The sequence below is a fragment of the Mytilus trossulus genome, chromosome 3 (genome assembly GCF_036588685.1).
Source record: "Mytilus trossulus isolate FHL-02 chromosome 3, PNRI_Mtr1.1.1.hap1, whole genome shotgun sequence".
Lineage (NCBI taxonomy): Eukaryota > Metazoa > Mollusca > Bivalvia > Mytilida > Mytilidae > Mytilus > Mytilus trossulus.
Window position 1 is genome coordinate 68,716,084 of NC_086375.1, and position 26,176 is coordinate 68,742,259.

At 33.6% G+C, this 26,176-nt stretch overlaps 1 protein-coding gene across 1 annotated transcript; it reads right to left on the minus strand.

Moving 5' to 3' along the window:
- Positions 1-23,106: 23,106 nt before the first annotated feature.
- LOC134710980 (KRAB-A domain-containing protein 2-like) lies at positions 23,107-23,613 on the minus strand. The gene has a single exon (XM_063571402.1). The coding sequence runs from the start codon at positions 23,611-23,613 to the stop codon at positions 23,107-23,109; it is 507 nt and encodes a 168-aa protein (XP_063427472.1).
- Between the last annotated feature and the right edge of the window lie 2,563 nt (positions 23,614-26,176).

Sequence of the window (26,176 nt, forward strand, 5' to 3'; positions counted from 1 at the left end):
GAGGGGTCCTGATTCCGAAATCCCGAGCTTAAAAACACGAAATCCCGAAATCCCAAGCTTAAAAACACGAAATCCCGAAATCCCGAGGTCCCGAAATTTAAAAAGGAATTCCCGGATCCCGAAAGGGTCAATCCCGAAATCCTGAGCTTAAAAACACCCGATCCTGGAGTCCCGATAAAGGTCCTATCCCCCCTCTATATAAGTATGGGTCATTCTTTCTTAAATTTTTATATATAACTATAGGTATTGAATTTCAGTAAATTTTATATTAAAATGGGTACGTTTTTTTAAGGCAAAAATGGCACACCCCTACCAAAAAAATATCGAAGTTGAGATTTTTATTTGCCCAATTTGTTAGCTTGTCAATTTTAAGTTTTCTGTTGTCAATTGGTTTACCTTGTCAGAGGATGTTAGGCACTTATGGGTCAGTGAAAACATTTCCTGAGATGACATGTACCACGATGTTTTTTTTTACTCATACAATTTCTTTGATTCTAAAAATGCATTATATAACAATCGGAAGTTGGACCCATATTTTTTGAATCTTTAATAGCATGTTAAACCCATTGCATGTGTATGCGCCTGTCCTAAGACGGGAGACATTTTAGCTCACCTGGCCCAAAGGACCAAGTGAGCTTTTCCCATCACTTTGCGTCCGGCGTCGTCCGTCGTTGTTGTCCGTCGTCGTTAACTTTTACAAAAATCTTCTCCTCTGAAACTACTGGGCCAAATTTAACAAAACTTGGCCACAATCATCATTGGGGTATCAGTGGCGGATGCAGGAATTTTCGAAAGGGGGGGTGCTAGCCCAGGGCAAAGAGGGGGTGCAGGGGGGGGTGCAAAATTATCCCGATTCAAATGCATTGATCGGCCAAAATAAAGGGGGGTGCGGACCCCCGGAACCCCCCCTCTGGATCCGCCACTGGGTATCTTGTTTAAAAAAATGTGTCCGATGACCCGGTCAACCAACCAAGATGGCCGCCACGGCTCAAAATAGACCATAGGGGTAAAATGCAGTTTTTGGCTTATAACTCAAAAACCAAAGCATTTAGAGCAAATCTGACAGGAGGTCATATTGTTTAATCAGGTCTAAATCTATCTGCCCTGAAATTTTCAGATGCATCGGACAATCTGTTGTTGGGTTGCTGCCCCTGAATTGGTAATTTTAAGGAAATTTTGCTGTTTTTGGTTATTATCTTGAATATTATTATAGATAGAGATAAACTGCAAACAACAATAATGTCCAGCAAAGTAAGATTTACAAATAAGTCAACAAGACCAAAATGGTCAGTTGACCCCTTTAGGAGTTGCCCTTTATAGTAAATTTTTAACCATTTTTCATTAATCTCAGTAATCTTTTACATAAATCTTCTCCTCTGAGACAACTGGGCCAATCAAAACCAAACTTGGCCACAACTATCATTGGGGTATATAGTTTAAATAAATGTGTGGCGTGACCTGCCCACCAACCATGATGGCTGCCATAGCTTAAAATAGAACATAGGTGTAAAATGCAGTTTTTGGCTTATAACTCAAAAACCAAAGCATTTAGAGCAAATCTGACAGATGGGTAAAATTGTTCATCAGGTCAATATTTATCTGCCCTGAAATTTCCAGATGAATCGGACAACCAGTTGTTGGGTTGCTGCCCCTGAATTGGTAATTTTTAGGAAATTTTGCTGTTTTTATACGACCGCAAAATTTGAAAATTTTTTCGTTGTATATATTGCTATCACGTTGGCGTCGTCATCGTCGTCGTCGTCGTCGTCGTCGTCGTCGTCCAAATACTTTTAGTTTTCGCACTCTAACTTTAGTAAAAGTGAATAGAAATCTATGAAATTTAAACACAAGGTTTATGACCACAAAAGGAAGGTTGGTAATGATTTTGGGATATTGTTCCCAATATTTTAGGAATAAGGGGCCAAAAAGGGTCCAAATAAGCATTTTCTTGGTTTTCGCACTATAACTTTAGTTTAAGGTAATAGAAATTTATGAAATTTTGACACAAGGTTTATGACCACAAAAGAAAGGTTGGGATTGATTTTGGGAGTTTTTGTTTCAACAGTCTAGGAATTAGGGGCCAAAAAAGGGCCCAAATAAGCATTATTCTTGGTTTTCGCACAATAACTTTAGTTTAAGTAAATAGAAATCAATGAAACTTAAACATAATGTTTATGACTACAAAAGGAAGGTTGGTATTGATTTTGGGAGTTAAGGTCCCTACAGTTTAGGATTTAGGGGCCAAAAAGGGACCCAAATAAGCATTTTTCTTGGTTTTCGCACCATAACGTTAGTATAAGTAAATAAAAATCTTTGAAATTTAAACAAAAGGTTTATGACCATAAAAGGAAGGTTGGTATTGATTTTGGGAGTTTTGGTCCCAACAGAATAAGGGGCCCAAAGGGTCCAAAATTAAACTTTGTTTGATTTCATCAAAATTGAATAATTGGGATTCTTTGATATGACGAATCTAACTGTGTATGTAGATTCTAAACTTTTGGTCCTGTTTTCAAATTGGTCTACATTAAGGTCCAAAGGGTCCAAATTAAACTTAGAATGATTTTGACAAAAAATGAATCGGTTGGGTTCTTTGATATGCTGAATTTAAAAATGTACTTAGACTCTTGATTATTGGCCCAGTTTTCAAGTTGGTCCAAATCGGGCTCCAAAATTAAACTTTGTATGATTTCATCAAAAATTGAATAAATGGGGTTCTTTGATATGCCAAATCTAACTGTGTATGTAGATTATTCATTTTTTGTCCTGTTTTCAAATTGGTCTTCATTAAAGTCCAAAGGGTCCAAAATTAAACTTAGTTTGATTTTAACAAAAATTGAAATCTTGGGGTTCTTTGATATGCTGAATCCAAACATGTACTTAGATTTTTGATTATGGGCCCAGTTTTCAAGTTGGTCCAAATCAGGATCTAAAATTATTATATTAAGTATTGTGCAATAGCAAGTATTTTCAATTGCACAGTATTGCGCAATGGCAAGAAATATCTAATTGCACAATATTGTGAAATAGCAATTTTTTTTTAATTAGAGTTATCTTTCTTTGTCCAGAATAGTAAGTAAGAAATATATAATTGCACAATATTTTGCAATAGCAAGATTTTTTTTTAATTGGAGTTATCTTTCTTTGTCCAGAATCAACTTAAATCTTTGTTATATACAATATACAATGTATATTCACTTTTTACTACCAACTGATAAATTAAAATAATCTTTACAATTCAGTGATTACAAGCAGTTTTTTTACATCTTAATATTTTATGATGTATTTAAATGAGTAGTTATTGTTGCAAACTCCATTAGAAATTTTAATTGAGATTAGTTTTTGAATAAGGGAAAGGGGGATGTGATTAAAAAAATTGGGTTCAATTTTTCTCATCTGAAATTTCATAAATAAAAAGAAAATTTCTTTAAATATTTTTTTGAGAGGATTAATATTCAACAGCATAGTGAATTGCTCTAAGAGAAAACAAAAATTTTAAGTTCATAAGAACACATTCATTCTGTGTCAGAAGCCTATGCTGTGTCAACTATTTAATCACAATCCAAATTTAGAGCTGAATCCAGCTTGAATGTTGTGTCCATACTTGCCCCAACCGTTCAGGGTTCAACCTCTGCGGTTGTATAAAGCTACGCCCTGCGGAGCATCTGGTTGGTTATTATCTTGAATATTGTTATAGATAGAGATCAACTGTAAACAGCAATAATGTTCAGCAAAGTAAGATTTACAAATAAGTCAACATGACTGAAATGGTCAATTGACCCCTTTAGGAGTTATTGCCCTTTATGGTCAATTTTTAACAATTTTATGTAAATCTTAGTAATCTTGTACAAAAATCTTCTCCTCTGATACTACGTGGCCAAATTAAACCAAACTTGGCCGCAATCGTCATTTGGGTATCTTGTTTAAAAATGGGTGGCATGTTCTGGTCAACCAACCAAGATAGCCACCACTGCTAAAAATAGAACATAGGGGTAAAATTCAGTTTTTGGCTTATAACTCAAAAACCGTAGCATTTAAAGCAAATCTGACGTGGAGTAAAATTGTTTATCAGGACAAAATCTATCTGCCCTGAAATTTTCAGATGTATGAGGCTGTCTCTTAACTGGTAATTTTAAGGAAATTTTGCTGTTTTTGGTTCTTATCTTGAATATTATTATAGATAGAGATAAACTGAAAAAAACAATAAATGTTGGCAAAGTAAGATCTACAAATAAGTCAACATGACCGAAATTGTCAGTTGACCCCTTTAGGAGTTATTGCCCTTTATAGTCAGGTTTTAACCATTTTTTCGTAAATCTTAGTTATCTTTTAAAAAAATCATCTCCTCTGAAACGACTGGGCTAAGTTAACTATAAATAGAGATAATTGTAAGCAGCTAGAATGTTCAGTAAATTAAGATGTACAAACATATCACCATCACCAAAACACAATTTTGTCATGAATCCATATGAGTCCTTTGTTTAATATTCACATAGACCAAGGTGAGCGACACAGGCTCTTTAGAGCCTCTAGTTATAGTACTTGTCCTTTCTTGGGATGGTTTGTAGGTGTTTCGTTTAAACGTTTTTCAAAACGTTTTTTTATATATATTTAGATAAGACTTGTTTTTTTTCTGTTTTATTGTTTTACACTTGTCTGTTTTGGGACACTTTATAGTTTGCTGTTTGGTGTGAACCAAGGCCTCGTGTTGAATGCCACACTTGGCCCTATATGTTTTTTTAACTTTTCATACATTGTGACTTGGATGGAGAGTTTTCTAATTGGCCCTAAACCACATCTTCTAAAATATTTTGGCTGTCTTCCCAACTCAGTTAACACAGCATAATTATTAAAAAAAAATGGAGATCTAAGAATACATTTACAGAATTTAGTATGAAGTTTTTTCAGCAGGTAATTTAGAGTAAATAAGTTTGAATGAAACAACCCCATTTCTAAATTAAGAAGAGAAGACATTTAGCGAAAAGTATCCAATATCTCACAACTGTATACAAGGACAGGTATGATGGTATGATAGAATACATGCATGCTTGTTTTGAGTAAAAGATGGAAAGATAAAAAAAAAAAAAAATGAGACAACCGAAAATAGGATATGTTCATTTTTTTTTAATTGTTAAACATCTCACAGCCACTGGGGTAAAGCTGATGACCGTAACTGCATTCACGGTCATCCCAAGATGTCGGATGAAAAATTAGGTCAGTATTTTTATTGTCTGTAAAGGTGTTCCTACATCATTTAATTTACACAGCATACTTTGATACTATGTAAATCTGTAAAAGATTCACACGGAAGTCACAAATCTCTACCGAGGAACGTGTATAAAACGGGAATTTGGATTTGAAAAATTCGCTAGGATGACCGTAAATCGTAATCGAGATGACCGTAACAGGATTAGCGATTCATAACAAGGCTGACCGTAATTGGTTAAAAGATGACCGTAAATTGTTAAGGATGACCGTAATTTATAAAGAATGACTAAATTTAAAAGGATGAATGTTAATTGAAAGAAATATCTATATTTGTATGCATTGTTTTTGTTGAGTTTGTCGCAATAGTTGCTCGGTTAGTTCTTTTTAACTATTTGGCGTATTTTGAGTTTATATGAAAATGATAGTAAATAGTATAATCGATGTTGTGAGTAGTTTTTATTTAAATGGACACTATAGACAATAGACACCTGCAAACAATAGGTGATTTTAACTGTGTAACTGAGTGGACCGTATCAAATGAAACTAGTATGTCTGTTTATTTTGCTATCTTTTGCATATTTAAAAAAATGCAACTCAAAGACCAGGTAAGTTAGTTTTTTCTCTCAAACTTAGACTTTATATAACTTTTACATATCTAAAGGTCCTGCCATGCTTTATGGTTTATGTACCCTTCTGTAGCCATTTTAGTACGAATTTTTCAAACCTCAATTGTATCAAAACTACAGATATAATAAATAATAGAGATAAGCTATTTAGTACATATTCCAAAGGGAAACCACAGCCTTTAATACAGAGATTTTTGTTATAAAATTTGAAACATAAATTACTCACTTTATTTTCTATGATGTGCTAGTGTTTATTTTTAAGGTTCATCATAACCTTTTGGCTAAAATGGCCGTATTTACACCCCAAATTTTACTCTGAGTACAGACTAACCTATACACCTGCAACAGTTTTAAGGGATGGCAGGAACTAGATATATAAATTTTAAATGCATTTTATGTTTCAGAACATTATTAACTTTTCTAGATTTTGCTATCCATTTTTTTTCGTTCCTGCAGAAGGTGCAAAAATTAACTAAGTAGTGAAAACGATTGAGAAGCTCCCCTCATATAATCAATGTTGTGAGTAGTATTGATTTAAATGGACAATAGATGGACAATAGACACCTGTAAACAATAGGTGATTTAACAGGTTTAAACTATGTAACTGAGTGGACCGTATCAAATGAAACTCGGGTGTTTGTTTATTTTGCTATCTTCTACAGACTGGAAAAAAATGCACATCAAAATGCAGGTAAGTTTTTCATTTTCTGAAACGTAGACTTCATATAACTTTTATATATTTAGTTCCTGCCATGCCTTAAAACTTTCCTGAATGTACCAGTTTGTCTGTACTCATAGTAATTTTTGAGGTGTAAACACGGCCATATTTTTCAATTCCTTATGATGAACCTTAACAAAGAGTTCTAAGAAACCTGTAAATTCCAAAACACCTCGTGCTGAGTCACTTAAGTCGAGCGCACCCTAAATTTTGGCCATATTTATATTTGTTTTAACCAATAACTACATTTATAAAATTGTTTTAACGAAATCAATGCTAGCACTGCATGCAATAATCCTATAACTATCAGTCATCAAATTGCCAAATATGAGAGTACAAGGATAAAGGCTGTGAATTTTCAATAAAAATCTTGATTTATTTGCCACAAAGTCCTCTTTTTCTATTAAATGCAATGGATCAGTAAAAAATAATGCTTTCCATCAAGTTTCCCCTTGGAATATGTACAAAATGGCCTATCTCTATCATTCATTTTATCTGTAGTTTTGATACAATTGAAGTTTGAAATTTTTCAAACTTCAATTGTATCAAAACTACAGACAAAATGAATAAGGTTTATGTACCCTTCTGTAGCCATTTTTGTACGAATTTTTCAAACTTCAATTGTATCAAAACTACAGATAAAATGAATAATAGATACAGTCCATTTTAAACATATACTAGGCCTAAGGGGGAAATTTGATGCAAAGCATTATTATTTACTATTGCATTGCATTTAATAGAAAAAGAGTACTTTGTGGCAAATAAATCAAGATTTTTACAGAAAATCCACAGCCTTTAATAAAGAGATTTATGTTATAAAATTTGAAACATAGATTACTCACTTGTTTTTTTATGATGTGCTAGTGTTTATTTTTTACAAAAAGTTCTAACCAAAAGGTGTACTTGATTTGGTCCATATTTTTATAGTTCTAAGCAATAACTACACCAATAAACTTGTTTTAAGGAAATCAATGATAGCACTGCATGCAATAATCCTATATCTATCGGTCATCAAATTGCCAAATAAGATAGAACAAGGATAAAGGCTGTGGATTTACTATAAAATTTTCATATGTTAAGCATTGAAGCAACACAAGGGTACATAATCCTTAATACTTTCATAGATGCATCAGTTTGTCTGTTCTCTTAGGGACGACATAAAAAGTTCAATGTAGGAAAAAAAAAACTTAATTCAGATAGTTTTTTTACTGACCTCATACCCCCCTCTTAACTTAATTTGGGAAAAATTGATTGACCCATTTGGATATATGTAAAATCGATGAAGGATAAACAAAACTTGCAGAAAGTTTAACCCCCACCCCCAAACTATTTGAATTAAGTTGTTTATCCTTCATTGATCTTTTGATGTCGTCCCTTAATAGATATGTGTGTGTAAAAAGGCCATATTTTTCAATTCCCTCAGATGAACCTTAAACATTATGAATATCTGGTAATTGAGCCCGTGTGAGCAGAGGAGCAGAATAAAATCTTGATTTGTCCGAAATGTACGGACCGATATGCAGTATGACCGGTGTTTTCATCCAAAATTTTCTTCCTAAAACTAAATGTTTGTGGACCAACACGATTGTCTATAGTGTGTATTAAAATGATGTCTACATTAGATGAGGTGAACTTGCAAGTGGAAAATTTATAACACATGTACATATCTGTATTTACAAAAAAAACCATCTGCAATGGTAGTTGAAACGATATAACATAAATGGCTGTACAACAATTGCCTTTTTGGCATTTTTAAAAATTAAGCTGAATTTATTATATAAAATTAATAGGAATCTCAGAAATGAACAAATATTTTGGCTTGTAGTTGGATGCTACATATGACGAACCATGTATTTGAAGCACGTCTTATTTTTGTCTACCTTTAGGATAATGTTGTCTAATAAATACGTCTTACATCAACACGATTATTTATTTGATACAAAAAATGTAATACAAATACGGATATTTCTTAGAAATGACGGTTATACTATGAAAGTTACGGTAATCCTTTCGAAATTACGGTCATCATTTTACCAATCACGGTCATCCTTATTATATGTTACGGTCATCTTGAAAATATTTTAAAGATGATTTACGGTCATCTTAGCGAATTTTTCAAATCCAATTTCCCGTTCTATACACGTTCATCGGTAGAGATTTGTGACTTCCATGTGAATCTTTTATAAATTTTCATCGTACCAATGTATGCTTCGTAAAGAAAATGATGTAGAAACACCTTAACAGACAAAACAAATACTGACCTAATTTTTCGCCCGACATCTTGGGATGACCGTGAATGCAGTTACGGTCATCAGCTTTACCCCAGTGACAGCGGTATAAAGTAAAATCACAAAAATACTGAACTCCGAGGAAAATTCAAAAAGGAAAGTTCCTTATCAAATGGTTAAATCAAACACATCAAACAAATGTATTACAACTGTCATATTCCTGACTTGGTACAAGCATTTTCTTATGTAGAAAATGGTGAATTGAACGTGGTTTTATATACTACTGTTGCTTTAGGGGACGACCATTTGATATTCTGGGGGGGGGGGGGGGGGGGGGGGGGGGAGAAGGATTTGTTTTCGATTGGTTATTTATTTTCGTAAACTAAGAAGACAGATTATTCATGGTCTGCACTATTGAACCAAGATTTTTCATTTTCATTAAAGCAAGGGACTGATTATTAATTTTCACAACTATATTTATGATTGGATATTCGAAAACATACAATTTTTAAATGATTTGTTAATAATAAATAATACATGTATAGTCAAGTCATTAATGCCATTTTACATGTTTTATCAGAACTAATCACCATCCTCTGCAGAAAGGTTTTTTTTTTATATTCCCAATGGCATATACAACTAATAAGAAGCTTAGAAATTGAAAAATATTAAATACTAAACTCGTTCAAAAGGTATCTACTAGTCTCAACTTTCAAAATCGCTTATTTAAAAATACTGCCATCTCTTAACATTTTTAGCAATAGAAATTGTGGTTACCCTTTTATCGATAAGTGTCATGCCAAAAATGACTTACATGTCCCCGTCTTTCCACCAACAATACGGTAAGGTCCACGTTTAATGGTCGCACATTTTCTTTAAAATTTGAAACTGATATAACTTGAAAAACAAACAGTATTATTTATTTACTCACATGTAACAAACCGAGATGCGGTATTCAGTACGTATGTGTAACTGGACGATATTCATATAAACTCAAGAACATCTGTATCGTTTCAAAAGACCCAATAAATTTAAAAGTATCATTTATCAACACCTTAAGAAGCACAACCACCCTATTAAATATTTAGCAGTTCAACCTTTGGAAGTAGTAAATAAGCAGCCTGGGGTGGTGTTCTCGAAGCTATCTTAGGATTAGGACGCGTCCTAAGTCTATCTTATGACGAGTCTTTGTCCTAAGTCGTGTTCTCGAAGCTCTCTTAACTTATGATATATCTCATTTTTCGTCCTAACTTTAGAACACCCAATAAGGTGTCTTAAGAGCATCCTACCTTCATCCTATCATATTAAATTTTGGATTTCGCTTTTTGCTCATTATTTTACGTGAAAATGAACATGAATGTAACGCACCATCGTTTATTAACTCGTGTATAAAGAAATTGTGCATGACTTTGAACTTCGAGTTTCGCGATACGATTACACTACAAATTTAACTCTCATTTCAAAACAAATTGTTTTCCAGTTTAAATAACAATCTTTATTTCATATAATTACATTAGTAATTATGCCTTTAATTCTGTACATCTTATTATAAAATTCGTTAACAATTTTTTTAAAATAATTTCGTCATTAAGTATAATTGTTTTATCAAAAAATATCTTCAACGATTTAAAATTTCGACTTAGGATATATGTTTAGGACGTCCTAACATAAGATTCGTCTGAGATAGCTTCGAGACACAACTTAAGAGTGTCCGAAGTTGATCCTAAGTCCATCCTAAAATTGGTCTAAGATGTGTCTTAGGACGAATCTTAGGATACTTTCGAGAACACCACCCCTGGTGAATCTCATTTAAAGTTTGTACGATCACGGGAAATAATTGAATTAATTTGGATTAAAAACTTACAGACACCCTACCTTCTGGTCTTAAGGGTAATATCATGGGAATTGGCAATATATCAAGAACCGATTCTGTTAACATTTTGGATATTGTTTCTAAAACTGTTCGAAAAAAACGTTCTTTTGATAATACTGAGCTCCTCTTTTATTAAATATTTACAAGAAATCTACCCGGAAAATTGTGTTTAAATATAGCCAATTGTGTAAAGATGTGAATGTCAGTGAAAATACACCTACTTCGTGTTATTGCAGTAATTCCGAATACAGTTATGGACCAATTTCTCATGTTATAACAGGAGATCTTAACATCGTTCAAAACCGAGAGTTAAAATCATTCCTCAGTAAAGACATAAATATCGTCCCCCGTCAATTATTAATTGGAATGAGTGTAGTAATATCATACACAACACACTCCATACTTACTGTTTTAAATGGATAAAATGGGGAAAAAGAGACAAAAAATCTTTAGACTCTTTTTGTCGAGCCTTCGACTTAAGTCGAAAAAGCGAGACTAAGCGATCCTACTTTCCGTCGTCGTCGGTGTCGTCGGCGGCGTCAACAAATATTCACTCTGTGGTTAAAGTTTTTGAAATTTTAATAACTTTCATAAACTACACTGGATTTCTACCAAACTTGGACAGAAGCTTGTTTATGATCATAAGATAGTATCTGGCAGTAAATTTTGTAAAAATAAAATTCCATTTTTTCCGTATTTTACTTTTAAATGGACTTAGTTTTTCTGCTGGGAAACATTACATTCACTCTGTGGTTAAAGTTTTTAGAATTTTAATAACTTTCTTAAACTATCCTGGGTTTGCACCAAACTTGGACAGATACTTGTTTATGATCATAAGATAGTATCAAGAAGTAATTTTTGTAAAAAAATAAATCCATTTTTTCCGTATTTTACTTTTAAATGGACTTAGTTTTTCTGCGGGGAAACATTACATTCACTCTGTGGTTAAAGTTTTTAAAATTTTAATAACTTTCTTAAACTATCCTGGATTTGTATCAAACTTGGACAGAAACTTATTTATGATCATAAGATAGTATCCAGAAGTAAATTTTGTAAAAAGATAACTCCATTTTTTCTGTATTTTACTTTTATTTTAGATTTTCTTCCAGTTTATAACATTACATACAGTCTGCAGTTAAAGTTTCAAAACATTTATTAGATTCATTAACTATCCTAGATTTTTACCAAACTTGGACAGAAGCTTCTTACAATCATAAGATAATATCAAGAGGAATATTTTTATTGTTTTTTTCCTCATTTTTGTTGAGCCTGCGATTTACAGCAAAAGTAGGCGAGACACTGGGTTCCGCGGAACCCTTACAAATTTTTTAATTCAGTAATGAACATAGTTGATATACGCTTTCAACATTTTAAAGAACATTTTACTTTAGACAATAACCACAATAAACATATTTCTAGTATCAAACATAAACTAAAAGAACTAGCCAAGGAATTTGTTTTTGTCCCGGCCGAAAAGCTGCTAATAATATTATTATACGACCGAAAATTTTTTCGTCGTATATTGCTATCACGTTGGCGTCGTCGTCTGCGTCGTCGTCGTCGTCGTCGTCGTCGTCGTCGTCGTCGTCGTCGTCCGAATACTTTTAGTTTTCGCACTCTAACTTTAGTATAAGTGAATAGAAATCTTTGAAATTTTAACACAAGGTTTATGACAAAAAAAATGAAGGTTTGTATTGATTTTTGGGAGTTTTGGTCCCAACATTTTAGGAATTAGGGGCCAAAAAGGGCCCAAATAAGCATTTTCTTGGTTTTCGCACTATAACTTTAGTTTAAGGTAATAGAAATCTATGAAATTTTTACACAAGGTTTATGACCACAAAAGAAAGGTTGGGATTGATTTTGGGAGTTTTGGTTTCATCAGTTTAGGAATTAGGGGCCAAAAAAGGGCCCAAATAAGCATTATTCTTGGTTTTTGCACAATAACTTTAGTTTAAGTAAATAGAAATCAATGAAATTTTAACACAATGTTTATGACCACAAATGGAAGGTAGGTATTGATTTTGGGAGTTTAGGTCCCAACAGTTTAGGAATTAGGGGCCAAAAAGGACCCAAATAAGCATTTTTCTTGGTTATCGCACCATAACGTTAGTATAAGTAAAATAAAAATCTATGAAATTTAAACACAAGGTTTATGACCATAAAAGGAAGGTTGGTATTGATTTTGGGAGTTTTTGTCCCAACAGAATAAGGGGCCCAAAGGGTCCATAATTAAACTTTGTTTTATTTCATCAAAAATGAATAATTGGGGTTCTTTGATATGCCGAATCTAACTGTGTATGTAGATTCTTAACTTTTGGTCCCGTTTTCAAATTGGTCTACATTAAGGTCCAAAGGGTCCAAAATTAAACTTAGTTTGATTTTGACAAAAAATAAATGGGTTGGGTTCTTTGATATGCTGAATCTAAAAATGTACTTAGATTCTTGATTATTGGCCCAGTTTTCAAGTTGGTCCAAATCGGGGTCCAAAATTAAACTTTGTTTGATTTCATCAAAAATTGAATAAATGGGGTTCTTTGATATGCCAAATCTAACTGTGTATGTAGATTCTTCATTTTTATACGACCGCAAATTTTGAAAAAAATTTCGTCGTATATTGCTATCACGTTGGCGTCGTCGTCGTCGTCGTCGTCGTCGTCGTCGTCGTCGTCGTCGTCCGAATACTTTTAGTTTTCGCACTCTAACTTTAGTAAAAGTGAATAGAAATCTATGAAATTTTAACACAAGGTTTATGACCATAAAAGGAAGGCTGGTATTGATTTTGAGAGTTTTGGTCCCAACATTTTAGGAATTAGGGGCCAAAAAGGGCCCAAATAAGCATTTTCTTGGTTTTCGCACTATAACTTTAGTTTAAGTTAATAGAAATCTATGAAATTTTGACACAAGGTTTATAACCACAAAATAAAGGTTGGGATTGATTTTGGGAGTTTTATTTTCAACAGTTTAGGAATTAGGGGCCAAAAAAGGGCCCAAATAAGCATTATTCTTGGTTTTCGCACAATAACTTTAGTTTAAGTAAACAGAAATCAATGAAATTTAATCACAATGTTTATGACCACAAAAGGAAGGTTGGTATTGATTTCGGGAGTTTCGGTCCCAACAGTTTAGGAATTAGGGGCCAAAAAGGGACCCAAATAAGCATTTTTCTTGGTTTTCGCACCATAGCGTTAGTATAAGTAAATAGAAATCTATGAAATTTAAACACAAGGTTTATGACTATAAAAGGAAGATTGGTATTGATTTTGGAAGTTTTGGTCCCAACAGTTAAGGAAAAAGGGGCCCAAAGGGTCCAAAATTAAACTTTGTTTGATTTCATCAAAATTGAATAATTGGGGTTCTTTAATATGCCGATTCTAACTGTGTATGTAGATTCTTAATTTTTGGTCCCGTTTTCAAATTGGTCTACATTAAGGTCCAAAGGGTCCAAAATTAAACTTAGTTTGATTTTAACAAAAATTGAAACCTTGGGGTTCTTTGATATGCTGAATCTAAAAATGTACTTAGATTTTTGATTATTGGCCCAGTTTTCAAGTTGGCCCAAATCGGGGTCCAAAATTAAACATTGTTTGATTTCATCAAAAATTGAATAATTGGGGTTCTTTGATATGCCAAATCTAACTGTGTATGTAGATTCTTAATTTTTGGTCCAGTTTTAAAATTGGTCTAAATTAAAGTGCAAAGGGTCCAAAATTAAACTAAGTTTGATTTTAAAAAAAATTAAATTCTTGGGCCTCTTTGATATGCTGAATCTAAACATGTATTTAGATTTTTGATTATGGGCCCAGTTTTCAAGTTGGTCCAAATCAGGATCTAAAATTATTATATTAAGTATTGTGCAATAGCAAGTCTTTTCAATTGCACAGTATTGTGCAATGGCAAGAAATATCTAATTTCACAATATTGTGAAATAGCAAATTTTTTTTTAATTAAGAGTTATCTTTCTTTGTCCAGTATAGTAAGCAAGAAATAACTGCTAGAATTTTTTTTAATTGGAGTTATCTTTCTTTGTCCAGAATCAACTTAAATCTTTGTTATATACAATATACAATGTATATTCACTTTTTACTACCAACTGATAAATTTAAATAATCTTTACCATTCAGTGATAACAAGCAGTTTTTTTACATCATGTATTTAAATGAGTAGTAATTGTTGCAAACTCCATTAGAATATTTTCATTGAAATTAGTTTTGGAATAAGGGAAAGGGGGATGTGAATAAAAAATTGGGTTAAATTTTTCTCATTTGAAATTTCATAAATAAAAAGAAAATTTCTTCAAACATTTTTTTGAGAGGATTAATATTGAACAGCATAGTGAATTGCTCTAAGAGAAAACAAAAATTTTAAGTTCATTTGAATACATTCATTCTGTGTCAGAAACCTATGCTGTGTCAACTATTTAATCACAATCCAAATTTAGAGCGGAATCCAGCTTGAATGTTGTGTCCATACTTGCCCCAACCGTTCAGGGTTCAACCTCTGTGGTCGTATAAAGCTACGCCCTGCGGAGCATCTGGTTTGTCCTGTTTTCAAATTGGTCTACATTAAAGTCCAAAGGGTCCAAAATTAAAATTAGTTTGATTTTAACAAAAATTGAAATCTTGGAGTTCTTTGATATGCTGAATCCAAGCATGTACTTAAGATTTTTGATTATGAGCCCAGTTTTCAAGTTGGTCCAAATCAGGATATAAAATTATTATATTAAGTATTGTGCAATAGCAAGTCTTTTCAATTGCACAGTATTGCGCAATGGCAAGAAATATCTAATTGCACAATATTGTGAAATAGCAATTTTTTTTTAATTAGAGTTATCTTTCTTTGTCCAGAATAGTAAGCAAGAAATATCTAATTGCACAATATTGTGCAATAGAAAGAATTTTTTTAATTGGAGTTATCTTTCTTTGTCCAAAATCAACTTAAATCTTTGTTATATTCAATATACAATGTATATTCACTTTTTACTACCAACTGATAAATTAAAATAATCTTTACCATTCAGTGATAACAAGCAGTTTTTTTACATCTTAATATTTTATGATGTATTTAAATGAGTAGTTATTGTTGCGAACTCCATTAGAAATTTTAATTGAGATTAGTTTTTGAATAAGAGAAAGGGGGATGTGATTAAAAAAATGGGTTCAATTTTTCTCATTTGAAATTTCATAAATAAAAAGAAAATTTCTTCAAACATTTTTTTGAGAGGATTAATATTCAACAGCATAGTGAATTACTCTAAGAGAAAATAAAAAAATTAAGTTCATTAGAACACATTCATTCTGTGTCAGAAACATATGCTGTGTCAACTATTTAATCACAATCCAAATTTAGAGCTGAATCCAGCTTGAATGTTGTGTCCATACTTGCCCCAACCGTTCAGGGTTCAACCTCTGCTGTCGTATAAAGCTACGCCCTGCGGAGCATCTGATTATTGTTTGACGTAAATTTTACATTGAATTCTACAAAAAAAAATCACCAATTTACCAACATTCCAACTGACTCAATTTTCAGAAAACGACATCTGTAACAAACATAAACTTTCAGCTACCTTTTTACAAGCAGAACCAAAATCAATGAAAGTCTCAACTATGTATTGGCTTCCAATGCTACACAAAACACCATACAGATATAGATTTATTTCGTCTTCAAGCCATTGTTCCACTACTAAATTATCTATTCTTCTTACCAGAATACTTGGTACAATAAAAAACCTGATAATAAATTGTTCAAATGAGAGTGGAGTGTCAAAAATTCGTTAGAAGTACTTGATAAATTGCATGCTTATATTGGTAATTTTCAATCTGTTCAAAGTTTTGATCGGAATTCCAATGGGGACTAACTATGCACCACTTATTACGGACCTGTTTTTGTATTGCTATGAGTTACAATTTATGACAAAAATCAGCAAAGACCCATCGAAACAATATCTGATACACAAATGTAATAATACTTTTGATATTTGGATGATATTTTGGCTCTCAATAATGACGGCTTTAGTAGGTATATTAAAGAAATTCATCCTGTTAGACTAACTTAAAATAAAGCTAATACTAACAATGACCAATGCCCTTTCCTCGATCTTGATATCTATATTATTAACGGAAAGCTTCATACTGAAAGCTATGATAAAAGAGATGATTTCTCATTTCCTATCGTCATTTATCCATTTTTTGATGGAGACGTTTGTCATACACTTATCCAGGAATTACTCTTAACCGGAAATTTACCTTTATCCAATTACCCTTAACCAGGGAAGAAACATATTCTGTGATATTTTTTCAACAAAGCAAAATTTGTTAAGTTTTTATACGACCGCAAATTTTGAAAAAAAATTTCGTCGTATATTGCTATCACGTTGGCGTCGTCGTCGTCGTCGTCGTCGTCGTCGTCATCGTCGTCGTCGTCGTCGTCGTCGTCGTCGTCGTCGTCGTCGTCGTCGTCGTCCGAATACTTTTAGTTTTCGCACTCTAACTTTAGTAAAAGTGAATAGAAATCTATGAAATTTTAACACAAGGTTTATGACCATAAAAGGAAGGTTGGTATTGATTTTGGGAGTTTTGGTCCCAACATTTTAGGAATTAGGGGCCAAAAAGGGCCCAAATAAGCATTTTCTTGGTTTTCGCACTATAACTTTAGTTTAAGTTAATAGAAATCTATGAAATTTTGAAACAAGGTTGATGACCACAAAAGAAAGGTTGGGATTGATTTTGGGAGTTTTGGTTTCAACAGTTTAGGAATTGGGGGCCAAAAAAGGGCCCAAATAAGCATTATTCTGGGTTTTCGCACAATAACTTTAGTTTAAGTAAATAGAAATCAATGAAATTTAAACATAATGTTTATGACCACAAAAGGAATATTGGTATTTATTTTGGGACTTTAGGTCCCAACAGTTTAGGAATTAGGGTCCAAAAAGGGACCCAAATAAGCATTTTTCTTGGTTTTCGCACCATAATGTTAGTATAAGTAGATAGAAATCTATGAAATTTAAACACAAGGTTAATGACCATAAAAGGAAAGTTAGTATTGATTTTGGGAGTTTTGGTCCCAACAGTTTAGGAAAAAGGGGCCCAAAGGGTCCAAAATTAAACTTTGTTTGATTTCATCAAAATTGAATAATTGGGGTTCTTTGATATGCCGAATCTAACTGTGTATGTAGATTCTTAACTTTTGGTTCCGTTTTTAAATTGGTCTACATTAAGGTCCAAAGGGTCCAAAATTAAACTTAGTTTGATTTTAACAAAAATTGAATCCTTGGGGTTCTTTGATATGCTGAATCTAAAAATGAACTTAGATTTTTTATTATTGGCCCAGTTTTCAAGTTGGACCAAATCGGGGTCCAAAATTAAACTTTTTTGATTTCACCAAAATTGAATAAATGGGGTTCTTTGATATGCCAAATCTAACTGTGTATGTAGATTCTTCATTTTTGGTCCCGTTTTCAAATTGTCCTACATTAAGGTCCAAAGAGTCCAAAATTAAACTAAGTTTGATTTTAACAAAAATTAAATTCTTGGTCCTCTTTGATATGCTGAATCTAAACATGTACTTAGATTTTTGATTATGGGCCCAGTTTTCAAGTTGGTCCAAATCAGGATCTAAAATTATTATATTAAGTATTGTGGAATAGCAAGTCTTTTCAATTGCACGGTATTGTGCAATGGCAAGAAATATCTAATTTCCCAATATTGTGAAATAGCAAATTTTTTTTTTAAATTAGAGTTATCTTTCTTTGTCCAAAATAGTAAGCAAGAAATATCTTATTGCAAGATTTTTTTTTAATTGGAGTTTTCTTTCTTTGTCCAGAATCAACTTAAATCTTTGTTATATACTATATACAATGTATATTCACTTTTTACTACCAACTGATAAATTTAAATAATCTTTACCATTCAGTGATAACAAGCAGTTTTTTTACATCTTAATATTTTATGATGTATTTAAATGAGTAGTTATTGTTGCAAACTCCATTAGAATATTTTAATTGAGATTAGTTTTGGAATAAGGGAAAGGGGGATGTGATTAAAAAATTGGGTTCAATTTTTCTCATTTGAAATTTCATAAATAAAAAGAAAATTTCTTCAAACATTTTTTTGAGAGGATTAATATTGAACAGCATAGTGAATTGCTCTAAGAGAAAACAAAAATTTGAAGTTTATTAGAACACATTCATTCTGTGTCAGAAACCTATGCTGTGTCAACTATTTAATCACAATCCAAATTTAGAGCTGAATCCAGCTTGAATGTTGTGTCCATACTTGCCCCAACCGTTCAGGGTTCAACCTCTGCTGTCGTATAAAGCTACGCCCTGCGAAGCATCTGGTTCTTTTTAATTAGATTTACAGTTAGTTAATAAGTATTTATTGGTAAAGAGTATTTCGATTATTTTGAATAATGCACTAAAATTTAAGTAATTCTTCTTTGCAAAGGGAGAATATATTACAAATTTAATTTCATGAAATGGGAGACAACTGCAACTTATTACTCTTAAACGGAAACGTGTTTACTCTTATCCAGAAAATGTATGACTTATTGTTAACACAGGAGAGCATTTCCAATATTTAATCAACTAAAAATAAATAGATATAAATGAACAGTCAAATTAAAAGTAATTTTATTTTCTAAATAGACTTGTAGCTTAAAAGTCGAATTTGTTTTTTTGTCATTTTCATCTATATAATGAGACAATCATTTGAGTACAAATTCATTTAATATGTCGGTACCCTTATCCCGGAAATATGTAAAAAGATAAAATATGCATATGCTCCTTTTTTTAGTTTTTTGCTCTGAGTTCATGGCCTTAAAATGACTTTGAGATGATGCAAACTCAAATCTTACTCCTTTGCATTTTTGTTTCGCTTTGCACGTGCTTTTTTGTGTCTTTGAAAGATATCCCACATCCTATACTTTCTATCAGGGTAGTATCTCCGATGTCTAAGTTGTGTTCTAATAATCAGGTTGCCACATCATACATTTTTGAATATTTGTACGTTCTAAACGGACATTCGAAAAAACATAATATATTATCATTTACCTCAAACTGGGTTTGCAATACAATACACAATTAAACGAACTAGCGACTAAACAGTGCTATTCTTTATTTAATTTCACCATTTTCCATATCAGCCTCAAAAATTTAGTCTGTAATTTTATAACATATGGTGGTCCTCTTATCCCGTTAATATGAACATGAAGGGAAAATTTGAAATGCAGGGAAAAGTGGCTAGAAACAGCCATGTGTTAATGTTATTGTAACATGTTTCCGGGATAAGAGTACCGACATAAAATATAAAATTTCGGGCTTAATTTCGCGGACAGTATAACTTCAATATAAAAAGCATTTCACGGTCAAGTTATATACATAAAGCGACGATGTGTATACTTATATCTAAATAAAAATCATACAATTCTATATTATTTTTTTTAAAGATTATATTTATTTAGAAATGCAAACATTTTACATTATGTGTCGATACCCTTATCCCGGAAACATGTTAAAAAGAGAAAAATATGTATAAATATGCTGCTATTTTATTTTTCATTATGCCAGTCCAAAAGTTCAGTCGACATTCCATGCAAAACGTGCCTACTCTGTATTGTTTATAGTTTCTCTCCTGAATATTTATAATAGATTGCAATTGGAATTCGGTGTCACTGTGAATCAATGCTCCGTGTTGAAGGCCGAACTTTTACCTATAATTGTTCACTTTAAACACATTGTGACTTGGATGACAATTTGTCTCATTCGCACTTCGTGCCACATCTTCTTATTTTGTTATTTAAGCAAACCAATTGGTCATCGAATTTGAATTATTGTTCCTTTTTTTATCCCGTGTATTTCATACAAAATGATCAAACCAAACAATTACCCCACTTGTATCATTGAATAAATCTATTTCATAATCATGGATTCAGTTAAAAAAGCAATATACAACATTTAGAAAACGAAGCTTCGAAACCTCTTCAATTATTTTTTTCAATGATCAAACTGCATCCAAACTAAACAATGTCTGAAACAATCTCTTTAATACAAGTATACCTTGTTTGGTGTTATTGCTGTTGTACGAATTAAAATGAAAAATAGAATGTTGAGATAAAATTGTAACAACCTATCATGACATGCTAATGTCTAATAACCTACAGAAACGTACATATTTATTATTATAAGATATTTGTTCATTACAATGCAACTCAAAATACCAAAGATAGGAAACTATAACACTGTTTGTCTGTATTTGTAATCTCAAGATGATGCTAAGATGATTGTAAATATTGCGTTACATTAGGTACAAAACATCTATTTGACATCTCCAAATTACCCCTCTATTTTACTTTGTTTATTGATTAACATCTATTCCTCTGGTTCATCTGAATTGTAGTCTTCTTCTTGTTCAGGATTTCTTATCCTAAGTAGATATTGAACAAGATCATAATTACTGTCCTCATTCAAAGTTATTATGCAATTGCTATAGATATTAGACATACAGGTGTGATTGAACAACGAAGCCCATCGACGAACATCATTTGTGAGGTATACAACATAAAGTCCACTGAAGATTAATGCCATATATGACCGAAAGTCGTCATATAAATCCATGAACGGGTGGTTAACTAGTATGAATTCTCCGTCAATTTCATGTTTAAATGGTAAAACAAATCCATGTAATTTTAAAAAGTGATAAAACACCATTGACCGTTCATCTTTTGATAGTAGAATTCCTTTGCCGAATGATTGATCTTCAAACTCAAGTAGCTTATGCTGGAGCCACTTGTTAATCAGTTCGAAGCTTTGATCATTTGACAAAAGAATATCATTTTCGTGAACCGTATCTGTTGAATCATTTGGTCCTTAATGTGGCTTACCAATGCGTATTTCGTTGTCATCATCGGGGTTCAAGTTTTCTTCTAGCATACTGTCAAGAATAGTATTTGAGTCCAGATCAACATCAAACTTGTCATGGTCTTTATTGCAGTCGTTTTGCTTAATATCTTCAGAAGAATCGAGTAAACATTGATTTTCAATGTGAATTGTTCCACAACGATGGCATAATATTTCATTTGTGTTATTCAAGGAATTACACGTATTACAACCAAGGGTTCCGCATACTTAATTCGCATAAAATATTATGGTCTACGCAATCATCGTGTTCGCCAATGGATTGTGCCTGATCGGGTATCAAACTTAAATAGTGAAATTCAGCTATATGTCCTAAGTATAAAGTATGCTGCAGTGCAACGTATCGTGGTATTATTTTTATTGGTTGAGAGCTTGGTAAACTTGATAATATTAAAATTGGAATCCGGAACAGACATGCGGCAGCAACAAGCACGGTATTATTACCCCATTCTCCATCCCGTTCCATTCTTTCCAAATAACGATTCCAGTCTACATCGACCGTAAAATCACGAAAATCAACAGTTCCATCAGAAAAATCTAGGACAGGGTTATTACGTAAAAATTCAACTATCATATGACGTAATCTTGTGTACGAAATTTGGACATCTACTCGTGAAAGTTGCAAGGACAGTGCATGAAACATACAGTTACCATCTGATGGTATATCTCTGTCGACATGTAGATTTTCTTTCGCTGCATTTTGTTGTAGTCCAATCATTTTATCATGCATGGCTTCCTTGTATGATGTTGACATTACTCTGCTTTCGGTAATTATATCATTTAGTTCCTGAAGGATATTAAGAACTCGTTGATTTTCGCCCTGCAAGTTTATGTTCTTTCTTTTTTTTGTTTTCTTTTGCTCTCCGTTGTTTTTCTCTTTCTGTACTTGCTATTTTGGATGTTATCATATCTACCCTAAACCAATCTCTAAAGTTGTTTTCTCCTGCGTTGTATATTTAACTTTGTACTTATGTAGATCTTTATTTGTCGCAATTACAATTCCTTCTAATACCCTTGGCGCTGCGATTGATGAGCCTCCTCTATACACTCTTTAGTCTTTGCCTATAAATTTTACGTATACTTCATCGCCTATATTGTATTGGGATGGTGGATATTTTGCCAAACCATTTTTCTGCATATTTGCGCTAGCTTTTTTCGAAATATTAAATGCCTGACTTCTAACTTTTTCAATGTGCCTCATTCTTTCTGTACAGTCTTCACTCGGTATAAATGTCATATTCGACTCCTCGTTTGCAAATTCAATTGATATGTCTTCTCAATTTGTATTTGTGAAATTACATTTTTGTGTTACAGAATTTTGATTCCCAATAAACATAAACATTCATAAGGTGATATTCCCAAAGACGTGTGAACCGCATTATTGTAAATACTTTGTAAACTAGGAAGATTCGTCAACCAATCGCAAATGCCTCCGAATTTTGAATTAATTAGATCAAAACGAATTTTGTCTTTCCAGGTCCCATGAGATCTTTCTATTTTCCCCTGGCTCTGCGGATGGTAACTTGAACTATATATAAATTTTATGTTCATATCTTTACAGAGGCGTGTAACAACACCTTTGAACTCTGAACCTTGGTCACTCTTAATATTTTAGGGTTTCCAAATTCCGAGTATATCTCCCGTAGCTTAGCAGCAACATTTTCCGAGCTCTTATCAGACAATGGTCGCAACCACACAAATCTCGTGAACACATCCATTGTTGACAGAATGTATTTATAAGAAACATCGTCTTTCTCCACTAAGAGCTTACGCATGTCCACAAGGTCAACTTGATGTCTTTCCATTGGTTTTTTGGCGTCAACAGGTATAAGTGGTGCTTTATTTGAAAATAACGGTCGTTTTTGTCTCTGCATATCATTATTAGATATGTACTTTTGAATCATAGGCTCCCCAATTCCAAAGTAATGTTCTTTAATTTGATGGTACAGTTTTCTTGCCCCATCCGCTTTGCTTAAAGCATAAAACTTTTCTATACATTTTTCCAATTCCTCCCACGGAAGAACAATTTTCCCGTCAATAGTAATCCTGTTCATTTGTTTACCTAAATACGGATCAATTATCGATTGCGTTTCAAAGTTGAAATGACTTAAGTAGTAGGGAGGGAGATCTTTTATGCACCTCAAAAACGCGAGGCGGCTGTGGCGCACCCAAATATGGTCAAACCCCGTCTCCGAAAGTGACGTCACGGGTGAAAGATTAAACAATGAATCACGCCTAGGGACGCTGGAAGTCCTAGTAAGGCCATGACGCTCGTAACCTATGACTCATACCATGCCAGCTTACCAAATTTGGTGACGTGCCATGATTCATACCAGGAATGATTAGATCTTCCGGGACGCGTACCCTATGACTAAGGGACCGTGATGAATCATTAAGGATGGGATATATCCTTATTTGGTCATGTCATGTATTCACTAAACAAAATCCATCAAAATGTGTATACAACACTTAGTTTTCTGAGCTTCGCATCATTCACAAGTCAGTCCAGATGGAGAGCGCACGTTGTAACTTAGAGTTAGGAAACAAGAGATTTGTACAAGCTACTGAATGGAACGACGAAATTCGTATAGACGTGAGAGAGTGGGAGCTCAAGGACGAAAAGTTAATCCCAACGAAAAAGGGGATCAGCCTTCCACTGCACAGATGGAAGCTACTAGTGGAGAATTTCGAGTTTTTGGACCAGGCCCTAGCGGAGAATAGGGTGTATTAATCTCATCTTGGGGGCAATGTCTACGCATCCGTGCAGATCAAAAGCGTTTGCTTAGACCTTCGTCAACACTGGCTAACCCCCCCCCCCCCAACAACACGGAAGTCGTCCCCACCAAGAAGGGAATTTGTCTACGGCCCGCAGAATACAAAAAGCTAAAAGACGTGGCGAGCGTGATTTGTGACTTAGTCCCAGAATTATGTTCCATCGTCCCTTGTCCATACAGTTCGGACCATCAAAACCAACTGGGATTTTTAACATGTTCAGAGTGCAATCCAAACCACTTCACGGAATGGTGAATGAAAGTGACAATGATAAGGATATAGGATAACTATTTCTTATATATATATGTTATATATATAATTGGTTTTATTAAATATGTCCATTTTGAATTCGATTTGCCCTGTTTCTTTCACGAATTCTCAAGAAGAATGTTTTTACCGTTTGCACATTTTACACAGGAGAATATGAATGGAAATTCAAGAAGTATTTTTTCCGATCTCATTCGGCTATAATATATTTTTAATTTAAATAGTCAGAAAAAGTACTTTTCGAATTTTCAATCATGTGTTTGACCTCAGATGACCTGATACACACGAAACCTCGGTGTGACTCATTACAAAAAAACTTTACATCAGCTCCTCATACGGTAAACAGACTTCCGCTATGACACACAGAATACCCTTAGTATGACTCATTACAAGGAATTTGCACCAGCTCTTTCACTATGACTCATTTCGTCCATTTTATATTATCAAATGAAAATAATTGTATTATACTATTTTAACAAATGAAAATGCAGGTGACAATATCACAAGAGTACATATAAGCAGTAAATGATCAATATCTTCATTTTCACGATGGAGTTTCAATGCGATGTGTGTAACAAAACCTTTTCAAGACAATCCGACCTAAATAGACATAAATTATCCGTTCATGGTTCTAGTTACTTCTCCTGTGCTAAATGTGATAAAACTTTTAACAGAAAGGATGCTTTCCTACGACACCAGAACACCTGTTCATTAAAATGTAAATATTGCGAAACAAACTTTCAAAATAAAACAGACTTAGTCCTGCATGAACAATGTCAACACCAGGGCAATAATTTCAAATGCGGTGGGGCGTTGGTGGCGGTGGAGCGGCGGCGGTATTGTTCAAAACTTGATAAGAAGTGGAGAACACGGGCTTCATCTAATCATGAACGAGTTTTATTTATTCGTCAATAGCGGAGACTCGCTCGATCTCTTTCCCGAGAATAGGGGAGGTCAGTTCTCAGTACGTTTACCTCGATCACACTTAACGAATGGAACGTGGGAGTGTGCCCTATTGGAAATGACGTTCATGTCTACTTTCGAAATACCCACGCGCAGGGTCTACCTATGTTCCGACGTGGTGAGGGAAGAATCGTACGTCAGAGACACGTATCTACCACTACTTCAATCCGTAGCAGTACGACGGGACGAGACGATGGAAGTCGTCTTCGAGAGACCACTCTACCGCACGACGAGGGGAGGCGAGGTGACACTATTGGAAATCACCGTCAGAGACGATAGATTACGAGTGTGCCGATTCAAGGACGATCACGTATTCTGCTTGCTGCATTTTAGAAAAAAAGTTATAAGAGGATAGCGGATTCGATATCGAAGTATAAACATGGAATGTCCTACCTGCCATAGACGGTTTTCGAGGAGAGATGTCATGTTGAGACATTATCGCAATCAGCATGGAAGAGGGGATACGCCGCCGCCGCCGCCCGTGCCTGCGATGGAAGAACAGCCGCCGCCACCACCGCCCGTGCCTGCGGTGGGAGAACAGCCGCCGTCCGGTCCGTTCCTGTTTCGACACCCGTTTACCATGATCGTTTCGGGTCCGACGTCTTGCGGCAAGAC